General features: G+C 39.0%; 1 protein-coding gene across 1 annotated transcript; it reads right to left on the bottom strand.

Moving 5' to 3' along the window:
* Nucleotides 1-11,120: 11,120 nt before the first annotated feature.
* Nucleotides 11,121-12,114, bottom strand: LOC129491765 (developmental pluripotency-associated protein 3-like). Its single transcript, XM_055296270.2, is given in 2 exon segments — nucleotides 11,121-11,932; nucleotides 11,934-12,114. Coding segments are annotated over 2 exon segments (480 nt in total). The 5' UTR covers nucleotides 12,023-12,114; the 3' UTR covers nucleotides 11,121-11,541.
* Nucleotides 12,115-12,980: the final 866 nt, after the last annotated feature.

The following is a 12,980-nucleotide window of genomic DNA, read 5'->3' on the forward strand; positions in this document are numbered from 1 at the left end:
GGTGTGGGGCCTGTAGAGATATTCCTTCTGAGGTGAAAGATAAGTTGCTGCATTTGGCCCCTCCTATAACCAAGAAAGAGGCACAACACCTAGTGGGCCTATTTGGATATCGGAGGCAACACATTCCTCATTTGGGTGTGTTATTCCAGCCCATTTATCAACTGACCCGAAAGGCTGCCAGTTTTGAGTGGGGTCCAGAACAAGAGAAGGCTCTGCAACAGGTCCAGGCTGCTGTGCAAGCTGCTCTGTCACTTGGGCCATATGACCCAGCAAATCCAGTGGTGCTTGAGGTGTGAGTGGCAGATACGGATCCTGTTCGGAGCCTTTGGCAGGCCCTCATAAGTGAATCATAGCAGAAGCCTCTAGGATTTTGGAGCAAGGCTCTGCCATCTTCTGCAGATAACTACTCTCCTTTTGAGAGATAGATCTTGGCCTGTTACTGGGCTTTGGTGGAAACTGAATGTTTGGATATGGGTCATCAAGTCACCATGCGACCTGAACTGCCTATCATGAACTGGGTGCTTTCTGACCCATCTAGCCATAAAGTGGGTCATGCACAGCAGCATTCCATCATCAAATGGAAGTGGTATATACATTGTCAGGCTCGAGCAGGTCCTGCAGGCACAAGTCACTTACATGAGGAAGTGGTTTAAATGCCCATGTCTCCACTCCTGCTACCCTGCCTTCTCTCCCTCAGCCTGCGCTAATAGCCTCATGGAGAGTTCCCTATGATCAGTCAACAGAGGAACATAAGACTAGGGCCTGGTTCACACATGGTTCTGCATGATGTGCAGGCACTACCCGAAAGTGGACAGCTGCAGCACTACAGCCTCTTTCTAGGACATTCCTGAAGGACAGCAGTGAAGGGAAATCTTCCCAGTGGGCAGAACTTTGAGCAGTGCCTGTGGTTGTGCACTTTGCATGGAAGGAGAAATGGCCAATGTGTGACTATGTACTGACTCATGGGCTATAGCCAATGGTTTGGCCAGATGGTCAGGGACTTGGAAGAAGCATGATTGGAAAATCAGGGACAAAGAAATTTGGGGAAGAGGTATGTGGATGGACCTCTTTGAGTAGTCAAAAACTGTGAAGATATTTGTATCCCATGTGAGGGCGTACCAACAGGTGACCTCAGCAGAGGAGGATTTTAATAATCAAGTGGATAGGATGACCCATTCTGTGGACACCACTCAGCCTCTTTCCCCAGCCACCCCCGTCATCACCCAATGGGCCCCTGAGCAAAGTGGCCATGGTAGCAGGGATGGAGGATATGCAGGGGCTCAGCAAACTGGACATCCACTCACCAAGCCTGACCTGGCTACAGCCACTTCTCAGTGCCCAATTTGCCAGCAGCAGAAACCAACAGTGAGCCCTCGATATGGCACCATTCCCTGGGGTGATCAGCCAGCTACCTGGTGGCAGGTTGATTATATTGGACCTCTTCCATCATAGAAAGGGCAGAGGGTTGTCGCCACTAGAATAGACACTTACTTCAGATATGGGTTTACCTATCCTGCAGGCAATGATTCTGCCAAGAGTACCATCTGTGGACTCATGAATGCCTTATCAACCATCATAGTATTCCACACAACATTGCCTCTGACCAAGGCCCTCACTTTGTAACTAAAGAAGTGTGGCAAGGAGCTCATGCTCATGGAATTCACTGGTCTTACCATGCTCCCCATCATCCTGAAGCAGCTGGATTGATAGAATGGTAGATAGCCTTTTGAAGTCACAATTACAGTGCCAACTAAGTGACAATACTTTGCAGGGCTGGGGCAAAGTTCTCCAGAAGGCCATGTATGCTCTGAATCAGCATCCAATATATGGTACTGTTTCTCCCGTAGCCAGAATTCACAGGTTCAGGAATCAAGAGGTGGAAGTGGAAGTGATCCACTAGCAAAATTTTTGCTTCCTGTTCCCATGACGTTACGTTCTGCTGGCCTAGAGGTCTTAGTGCTGGAGGGAGGAACGCTGCCACCAGGAGACACAACAACGATTCCATTAAGCTGGAAGTTAATATTGCCACCTGGACACTTTAGGCTCCTCCTGCCTTTAAGTTAACAGGCTAAAAAGGGAGTTAGTGTTGGCTGGGGTGATTGACCCAGACTATCAAGATGAAATCAGTCCACTACTCCACAATGGAGGTAAGGAGGAGTATGCATGGAATACAGGAGATCCATTAGGGCATCTCTTAGTATTACCATGCCCTGTGATTAAAGTAAATGGGAAACTACAACAGCCCGATCCAGGCAGGAGTACACATAGCCCAGACCCTTCAGGAATGAAAGTTTGGATCATTCCTACAGGAAAAAAAACACAACCTGCTGAGGTGCTTGCTGAAGGCAAAGGAAATACAGAATGGGTAGTAGAAGAAGGTAGTCATCAATACCAGCTACAACCATGTGACTAGCTGCAGGAACAGGGACTGTAATTGTCATGAGTATTTCCTTTTTCTTTTGTTAAAAACATGTTTGTGCATGTATATACTTGCACTGAGAAAATATCTTCATTTTATTTCCTTTTTCCTTTATCATGTGACAATAAGTTTTATTGACTTCATATCAGCATTTAAGTATTGTCAACTTTATGTAATAGTATTTGGGTTGGCGATTGGTGCATTTCTGGTTGTACAAAGGATAGTTGTATTATGTTAGGCATAATTATGACATTATAGTTGTCTTTATTTGAAGATTATGTATGATCTCAGAAGATGTGTATGGATTCAAGTTGACAAGGGGTAGGCTTGTGATGGTTAATACTGAGTGTCAACTTGATTAGATTGAAGGATGCAAAGTATTAATCCTGGGTGTATCTGTGAGAGTGTTGCCAAAGGAGATTAACATTTGAGTCAGTGGGCTGGGGAAGGCAGACTCACCCTTAATCTGGATGGGTACTATCTTATCAACTGCCAGCAAATATAAAGCAGACAGAAAAATGAAATATTAGACTGGCCTAGCCTCCCAACCTACATCTTCCTCCCATGCTGGATACTTCAAACATCAGATTCCATGTTCTTCGGTTTTGGAACTCAGGCTGGTTCTTCTTGCTCCTCAGCCTGCAGATGCCCTATTATGGGACCGTGATTGTATGAGTTAATACTTAATAAACTCATGTATATATATGTGTGTGTGTGTATGGGTGTGTGTGTGTGTATACATGTATGTGTATATATATATATATATTCCATTTTGTCCCTCTAAAGAACTCTAACATATCATAGATGGAGACTAATAGGGCAAAGTCCATCTCAGGTGAAAAGAAAAGGAAGACAAAAAGTGAACTACAAGAGAATTTGCTTTTCCTAGTGCCCCTTGCCATGCACAGCTGGTAATTCATCAAACACCATGTCTGCCCTTTCAGAGGCTTTGGAGAGGGGCCCATGTGGGGACAGGGCTGAGCTGAGCTCATTGTAACACAAGACACCAGAGCAGATCGGGAGGAGTATTCAGATTCAAAGCCAGTCCTGCAGCCTGATTCAGATGTTTGGGCCTAAGAAAGTGTGCTTCACTCCATGGCCGGGAGCGCATTGTGGAGGTGGGGAAGGGAAGGACCTTCACTGCTACATTTGGTGTCTTTAAACCATCTTGCATTTTCAGGACATCTTGAACTCATTTCGGGCAGTCTCCTACCATTCTATCTAGTTCTGTTGCTTTGGCAGCTAGTCTGAGAGCTGCAGATAGCTTTCCAAATGCCTTTATCCCTTCCATCCACCTCTCCCATCCTCCTGCCTGCCCCAGGCCCAGGCCTTGCCTCTGGGCAATGGTAACACATCCTCATGGGTCTCTCTACCTTGCTCAAATCTATGTTCCATCCTGGAGCCAAACTGTCCTACAGATAAAGCCCCGTATTCTTTCCAGGTCTCATAAAAAAAGAGCTAGAAATAAAAATAAGTCCTAGAAATAAAAATAAAAATAAAATGCATGTCCTGTATTTGACACAAATAAAATACAGGGCATGCAGTTAAATTTAAATTGTAGATAAATAAGGAATTTTTTTAGTATAAGTATATCCCAAGTATTACATGGGACACATATATTAAAAATTTATTTTTTATCTGAAAATAAATTAACTGGGCATTCTGTATTTTTATGTGCTAAATCTGGCAAATCAGGGCCCTGCATATTCTGGCCCAACCTCACTTTTTGCCTCTTTGCATACTACAGGTTCACTCTGTTACTTAGTTACTTGCAATCCCCCCAGTAGGCTGCTCAGCCTGGGCTCCCCAGAGCAGACCCTGTGAAGGACTGGAGTGCAAGTACTTTATCTGGGAAGCACGGCAAACACTGGTAGGAAGTGGTGATGCGACACAGGAAAAGAAAGTCAGAACTCACCGTGGGCGACTGGCCCTAAATCCTGTGGGGAAACAGTGGGAAACATAAAACTCACTCAGAATGTTCCCACTTGTGGGGAAAAGGACCTGGGCATTTACAAATCAACTATACCAGGCATGGGTTGAGGGCTATTCTTAGGGTGTCATTTCTCTCATGCATTTTACCAGCATTTCACAGGAGAAGGAAAGTGGCCTCTGCCACCTGGGGAAAGCCCTCCAGTAGAGAGGCAGATGCAGGCAGGTGGAAGTGCACTGCTGGAGAATAAGGAAGATTTCAGGCTTCAGGGGACATGGGCAAGTTCGCCAAAGGCCTGCTACACAGCTGTTGCCTTTCCTCTTGTAGGTCGTTTTTCTTTGCTACTCCCTATTTCCTCAGACTACTCCCACCTCATCCCTCACTGCCCTTTCTTCTACTCATTCTACTCAGGTTAGATGTCACTTCTGGAGGAATACTTCCCCACCTCCACACCTACCCACCATACCTCTGAAACTCAAGTACTCCCCGTATCATTTTACTAACTTTTATCACAACTCAGTAATTTCCATTGCAATGTTAAAAAAGGGCTTTCAGCCAATTTTGTTATGAGCATATGTCAAAATTTCACTATAACTTTGCTTCCAGGAAAACAAGGTCTGTGATAGAGTAGGGCAACTTAAAGATTCTTTCTTGGTAAGAAATTGTATTGTTACCAAGAACGGTGAGATAATTATTGTTGAAGCGGATACAAAAAGAAAAGAATATTTGTTGAAAGATCACTGGGCTCTTAATGGATAGTCATCCGGATGGCAAATCACTTAATTTCCCAGAATAAATTTTTATCGATTAAAATTTATGAGGAAATTATTTAAGCATTAATCAGTCTTCAAAAGAATGTCATAATTTACATTATTCTAGATATATTCTTGCTCAGATCAGGTTTGGAATGATTTGCTCTTTTTCAAATAGAAATTACACGTTTTCTTCTATTTTGCCTCCCTCTAACTCCTTGAGTTTGGTGATTGTATCTGGTTCTCTGCCATATGCCCAGTAACTCCAGCAATCGCAGAGCCCTCAATATACAACTCAGTGGGGACTCAATAGATATATGTTGAATAAGTAAGTATTTAGTAGTACAGATACTGCCAATGAAGTACCACTTTGGCCATATAACCTTGAATTTTGTGGCTCAGCCCTTATTAAAACTGTATTTCTAAGAAATTTCAGCAGGGACTTCCAACTTCTAGTCCAACATGTAAAGAACTTAAAAGTTGCTACTTTGTCCTGACAACAACTAAAACCTAAACAAACTGAAAAAATCAGCAACTCTTCTTAGACCCATCAGAGAAGTGAGGTCACAGGGCAAATTGCTGTTCTCAGAATTGGGGAGAGAGAGAGGCAGATGCAGAGAATCACAACACACCAGAGCAGAAACCCCTGAGCAGAAACCACCACAGGAACCAGTGCTGGTATAGACAAACTTAAGCTGTGATTGATGCATTACTGGAAGCTTGGTGTGGACAAGTCTGACAAAGGAAAAACTTCAGGGGCCCCACATTTCTGTGAGTTTTACTTCTAGGAGCTCCACCAGGTTCTCACAGTAAATATTGAAGACAAGTATCCTCATGGTTTGGCAAGTAGGGAAAAGTAACAATTTTGAGATATGCCAGAACAGTCTGTTCTTAACAAGACCGGCCCTTAGGAGAACTAATGTTACCAGAGCCACACTTGTTGAGGTTTTATCAGAGCATAACCTGAGGAAAGGGAAGGGAAAGATGAAACTCCTGTCCCCTCTAAGGTGGGAAAAAAACGAGAAGTAGTGTTGAAGTTCATGGTCCAGAGACAGGCTCACCAAAAGAATGAGACCTAATGATAGGATAATAGAACACTTCCCCTCCAACACATGTCCCACCACTACATCACTAAAGGCCTATTTATGCCCATTCCTTTTACCTAGTATATCATGTCTACCTTTCAATGAAAATTTATAAAGCATACTAAAAGGCAAAAATACACACTATGGAGAGACTAAACAAGCATCAAAACCACAGTCAGATCTGACAGGAATGTTAGAATTATTCATCCATATATTTTTTAAACTATGATTAGTATACTAAGAGCTTTGATGGAAGAGGTAGACATCACACAAGAACAGACGAATAATGTAATTAGATAAAAATTCTAAGAATAAAAAAATGCTTGAGAGCAAAAGAAAAAGCTGTAATAGAAATTAATTATTTTCATGATTACATTAGTTAACTGGACATGGCTAAGGAAAAAACTATTCAGAACTTGAGGATACAAGAATAGAAACTCAAAAATTCGGGGAAAAAAGGCTGAAAAAAGAACCCAAAACAGAATATCCATGGAGAAAAAAGACGGGGAAAAAAAAACCAGAACAGAATATCCAAGAATGGTGGAACAACTACAAAAGATGTAGCATATGTGTAATGGGAATACAAGAAGGAGATGAAATAATTACTGAGAATTTCCTCAAATTAATGTCAGACAACAAACTACAGATCCAGGAAGCACAGAGAACACCAAATAGGATAAATGCAAATGAGCAAAGGAACAAAAACAAAAATGCATTTGTTAGTCTTATACAAATTTCAGAAAATCAAAGCCAAAAAATTTTTAATATTTCTTAAAATTTTGTGGGTACATAGTAGGTGTGTATACTTACCAGGTACTTGAGATATTTTGCTACAGGCATGCAATGCATAATAATCACATCATGGAAAATTGGGTATCCATCCCCGCAAGACTTTTAGTTGCTTTTTTAAATGTACAGTTAGGCTAGGTGTGGTGTATCACACCTGTAATCTCAGAACTTTGGGAGGCTGAGGCAGGCAGATCATTTGAGCCTAGGAGTTCAGGACCAGGCTGGACCACATAGCAAGACCACGTCTCTATAAAAAATTACAAAAATTAGATGGGCATGGTGGCACACACCTGTGGTCCCATCTAATTGGGAGACTGAGGGAGGAGGATGGCTTGAGCCTGGGAGCTTGAAATGGCAGCCGTGATCATGTCACTGCACTCTAGCCTGGGCAACAGAGCAAGACCCTGTCTCAAAAAGTAACGTAGAATATACAATTAAATTATTATTGACATAGTCACCCTCTCATGCTATTAAATACTAAGTCTTACTATTCTTTTTCACTTTTAAATCCATTAACCATCCCAGCATCTTTCCAGCCCCCTTCCTCCACTATTCTTCCCAGCCTCTGGTAACCATTCTTCTACTCTCTATCTCCATATGTTTTATTGTTTTGATTTTTAGATCCCACAAATAAGTGGGAACATGTGATGTTTGTTTTCTGTGCCTAACTTATTCCACTTGACATAATGACCTCCAGATTCGTCCATGTTGTTGCAAATGACAGGATCTCATTCTTTTTATGGCTGAGTAGTATTCCATTGTGTATATACCACATTTTCTTTATCCATTCATCTGTTGATGGACACTTAGGTTGCTTCCAAGTCTCAGCTATTGTGAACAGTGCTGCAATAAACATGGGAGTGCAAATATCTGTTTTGACATACTCATTTCCTTTATTTTGGGTATATACCCAGCAGTGGGATTGCTGGAACATATGGTAGCTCTATTTTTCATTTTTTTTTTGAAGAACCACCTAACTTTTGCTTACAGTGGTTTTATAATTTACATTCCCACCAACAGTATTCCCTTTTCTTCACATACTCACCAGCATTTGTTATTGCCTGTCTTTTGGATAAAAGATATTTTAATGAGGGTGAAATGATATCTCAGTTTTGATGTTCATTTCTCTGATGATCAACGATATTGAGGACCTTTTGATATGACTGTTTGCCATTTGTATGTCTTCTTTTGAGAAATATCTATTTAAATCTTTTGCCCATTTTTAAATCCAATTATTAGATTTTTTCCTGTATAGTTGTTTGAGCTCTTTATATATTCTGGTTATTAATTCCTTGTCAGATGAGTAGTTTGATGAGTTTACTTGTTGATTGTTTCCTCTGCTAAGCAGAAGTTCTTTAACTTGCCGTGATGCCATCTGTCAAATTTTGCTTTTGTTGCCTGTGCTTGTGGGGTATTACTCAAGAAATTTTTGCCCGGACCAACGTCCTGGAGAGTTTTCCCAGTGCTTTCTTGTAATAGTTCCATAGTTTGAGGTCTCCGATTTAAATCTTTAATCCATTTTGATTTGATTTTTGTATAAGGTGAGAGATAGTACTCTAGTTCCATTCTCCTATGTGTGGATATCCAGTTTTCCCAGCCCCAGTTATTGAAGAGATTGTCTTTTCCCCCAGTGTATGTCCTTGACACCTTTGTTGAAAATGAATTCACTGTAGGTGTGTGAATTTTTCTCCTGGATTCTCTACTCTGTTCCATTGGCCTATGTATCTTTCTTTATGCCAGGACCATGCTATTTCAGTTACTATAGTTCTGTAGTATAATTTAAAGTCAGATAATAAGATTCTTCCAGTTTTGTTCTTTTTGCTCAAGATAGCTTTGGCTATTCTGGTTTTTTTGTGACTCTATAAATTTTAGGATTACAAAAATTCTATGAAGATGTCATTGGTATTTTTGATAGGAGTTGCATTGAATCTGTAGGTTGCCTTGGGTGGCATGGACATTTTAGCAATATTGATTCTTCTAATCCATGGACATGTAGTATTTTTCCATTTTTTAGTGGCCTCCTCCATTTCTTCAGTGTTTCATAGTTTTCACTGTAGAGATCTTTCACTTCTTTGGCTAAGTTGATTCCTAGGTATTTAATTTTATGTGTGGCTATTGTAAATGGGATTATTTTCAGATTGTTCACTGTTATCACATAAAATTCTGCTGATTTTTGTATGTTGATTTTGTATCCTGTAACTTTGCTGAATTTATCCGTTCTAATCTTTTTTTGTGTGGAGTCTTTAGGCTTTTTCAAATATAAGATTATGTCGTCTGAAAACAAGCATAATTTGACTTCCTCATTTCCTCTTGTCTGCTTATTCTAGCTAGGACTTCCAGTGCTATGTTGAATAACAGTGGTAAAAGTGGTCATCCTTATCATACTCCAGATCTAGAGGACAGGCTTTCAGTTTTTCCATTCAGTATGATACTAGCTGTGGGTCTGTCATATATGGCTTTTATTCTGTTGAGATAGGTTTATTCTATACACAGGTTTTTGAGGATTTTATTATGAAGAGATATTAAACTTCATTAAATGCTTTCTTGAAATCAATTGAAATAATCATACGGTTTTTGTCCTTCATTCTGTTGACATGATGTATCACATTGATTGATTTGCATATGTTTAATCCACCTTTCGTCCTTGGGATAAATCCCACTTGGTCATGATGAAATATCTTTTTAATGTATTTCTGAATTTGGTTTGCTAGTGTTTTATTGAAGATTTTTGCAACAATATACATTAGAGATATTAGCCTATAATTTTCTTTCTTTGATGCATTTTTGGTTTTAGTGTCAAGGTAATACTGGCCTCAGAGAATGGGTTTGGAAGTATTCCCTCCTTCTCTATTTTTCAGAATAGTTTGAATACGTTTGTATTAGTTCTTCAAGTTTTTGATAGAATTCAACAGTAAAGCCACTGGGTCCTTGGCTTTTCTTTGCTGGAAGACTTTTCATTACAGCTTCAATCTCATTATTTGTTACTGGTCTGTTCATGTTTTGAATTTCTTCATGGTTCAATTTTGATAGGTTGTATGCATCCAGGATTTTATCCATTTCTTCTGGATTTTCCAATTTATTGGCATACAGTTGCTGATAGTAGCCACTAATGATTCTATGAATTTCTGTAGTATCAGTTATAAAGTCTCCTTTTTCATCTCTGACTTTATTTATTTGGGCCTTCTCTCTTTTTTCTTAATCTGGTTAAAGGTTTGTCAATTTTCTTTATCATTTCAAAAACCAACTTTTTGTTTCATTGATCTTTTATATTGCTTTTTCATTTCAAATTCATTTGTTTCTGCGCTAATCTTTATTATTTCTTTTCTTCTAATTTTGGGTTGAGTTTGCTCTTGCTTTTCTAGACCATTGAAATGCATCATTAGGTTATTTATTTGAAGGTTTACTTTTTTGATGTAGTCACTTATAGCTATAAATTTCCATCTTATTACTACTTTTACTGTACCCCATAGGGTTGGGTATGTTGTGTTTCCATTGTCATTTATTTCAATAATTTCTTCAATTTTTTATTAATTTATTCATTGGTCCACTGGTCATTAAGGAGCATATTATTTAATTTTCATATGTTTGTATATTTTCCAAAATTCCTCTTATTATTGATTTCTAGTTTTGTCTCATTTTGGTCAGAGAAGATGTTTGATATGATTTCAACTTTTGAATGTCTTCAGACTTGTTTTGTTACCTAACGTATGGTCTATTTTTGAGAATGATTCATGTGCTGAGGAGACAAATGTGTATTCTGCAGTCATTGGATAAAATGTTCTGTAATTATTTATTATGTCCACTTGGTTTATACTACAGATTAAGTCCTACATTTCCTTGTTGATTTTCTATCTGGGAAATCTATCCCATGCTAAAAGTGGGCTGTTGAAGTCTCCAGCTATTATTATATTGGAGCGTATCTCCCTGTTTAGTTCTAATAATATTTGCTTTATATATCTGGGTACTCTAGTGTTGGGTGCATATGTATTTACAATCATTATATCCTCTTGCTGAATTGACCCCTTTATCAATCACCTTCTTTGTCCTTTGTCTCTTCTTACAGATTTTCTTTCTTTTTTTTTTTTTAAAAGGTACTCAAATGTCAACTTTATTGTTTCTATATAAATACCTTTTTGTACTGAAAACTAAAAATAACAAAGTTTGCTGTGATTGCAATCAAAATTTTTGAAAGCCAGAAATTCTAATTATGCTATAGCCAAACTACCTAATGCTTTCTTTATCCACAAGTAACTTTGCTTCAATTTATTGATGTTGGGTTTCATCTCACTGACTTTGGGCTTCTAAGACACATGGGAATACTTATATCGTCTTGGCTTCTTTGGGTCAAATCAAACAGTAGAGCTAAAGTTATTCAAATACATTCAGATTACACAGATCCCTTATGAATTACTAGTACCATAGTAGGAAGAAAAAGATACAAGAAGAAAAATACATCCTAGAACTCGTTATCAAAATTATTGGTGTATAGTCTATACTAGTATAGAGTAGCTTTCTCAACCTGCTATATAAAATTACCAGCAAGAAAAAAAGGTGCAAGAATAAGATTTATGGCTGAAGTGGCTTGGTGTCATGATCCCCTATTTTAGCATTCTCAGAAGGATCCCATCCGTTAGACACGCAGAAACTGCAGGGACATTTGAATGGTCTTGGTTCCTTCTTAACTCCCTTAAGCCCATTGTTTGTTGGTATTCTTTCATGCGTACGAACTCTGCCGAGTAATATGTATCTCAATCTTGCCAACTTTTCTCTCTGCACAGACAGCAATGTTCTTACTCCTCTCCCCTTGTAAAGCAACTCATCTGCGATTTCCTTGAGGACTGCTGCTTTTGCAGCCTGTCGACGGAGTAAAGCTTCCCGTGCAGGGGAAGCAGATTCGCTACTTGCGTTGATAGTCAAGTTACTAAGGTTCTTTATCAACGCCTCAGGGCAGATTTGAGGCCCCTGAATCGTCCCGGGAATTTTCTTCGGTGAGCATTTGTGGAGACTCTGGGATGTAGGTTGGATTAAACTTCTGTGATGGGTCCATCGGTGTCTTGACACAACACTAAGCTTCTCCTGGATCTTTGAAACCTAGCAGAAACTGAAGATGGAGCCTCAAATTGCTACAAGGTAGCCCGGAAAGAGGCTGAAAACCGGAGGTGCCAGATTTTCTTGAAATCTATTATTTTCTGGTAGAAGTAGAGCTATTCAGGCTCTTTTTTGGTTTTCATTGGCATGGAATATCTTTTTCCATCTCTTTATTTTCATTATCTGTATATCTTTATATGGTGAAGGGTGTTTCTTGTAGGCAAGAGATCCTTGGGTTTTGCTTTTCATCTATTCAGCCATTCTATATCTTTTGATTGAAGAGTTTAGTCCATTTACATTCAATGTTATTATGGATAAGTACGGGCTTGTTCCTTTTATTTTGTTATCTGTTTTCTTGCTATTTTGCAGTCTTTCCTTTCTTCCTGTCTTCCTTTTAGTGAAGGCGATTTTCTTTGGTAGTGTGCTTTAATTTTTTGCTTTCTATTTTTTGTGTACCCATTAGATGTTTTTCAGTTTCAGATTACCATGAGGCTTGCAAATACAATCTTATTACTCATTATTTTAAATTGATGACAACTTACCACTGATTATGTAAACAAATATGCAAAAAGAAAACAAAAACTCTACACTTTAAGTTCTTCCACTGATTTTTATCTTTTTGTTGTTTTTCTTTGTCTTATTGTACTATTCATGTCTTAGAAAGTTGTTGTAATTATTTTTGATGAGTTCATCTCTTAGTATTTCTACTGAAGTCAAGAGATGTTTACACACCACAATTACAGTGTTATACTAATTTGTGTTTTGCTGCATGCACACTATTACCAATGAGTTTCGTATCTTTAGATGATTTATTCTTGCTCATTAGAGTCCTTTTCTTTCAGGTTGAAGTACTTCCTTTAGGATTTCTTATAAGACAGTTCTGGGGTTGATGAAATCCCTCAGCTTTTGTTGGTCTA

The sequence above is a fragment of the Symphalangus syndactylus genome, chromosome 10, assembly GCF_028878055.3.
Source record: "Symphalangus syndactylus isolate Jambi chromosome 10, NHGRI_mSymSyn1-v2.1_pri, whole genome shotgun sequence".
Classification (NCBI taxonomy): Eukaryota; Metazoa; Chordata; class Mammalia; order Primates; family Hylobatidae; genus Symphalangus; species Symphalangus syndactylus.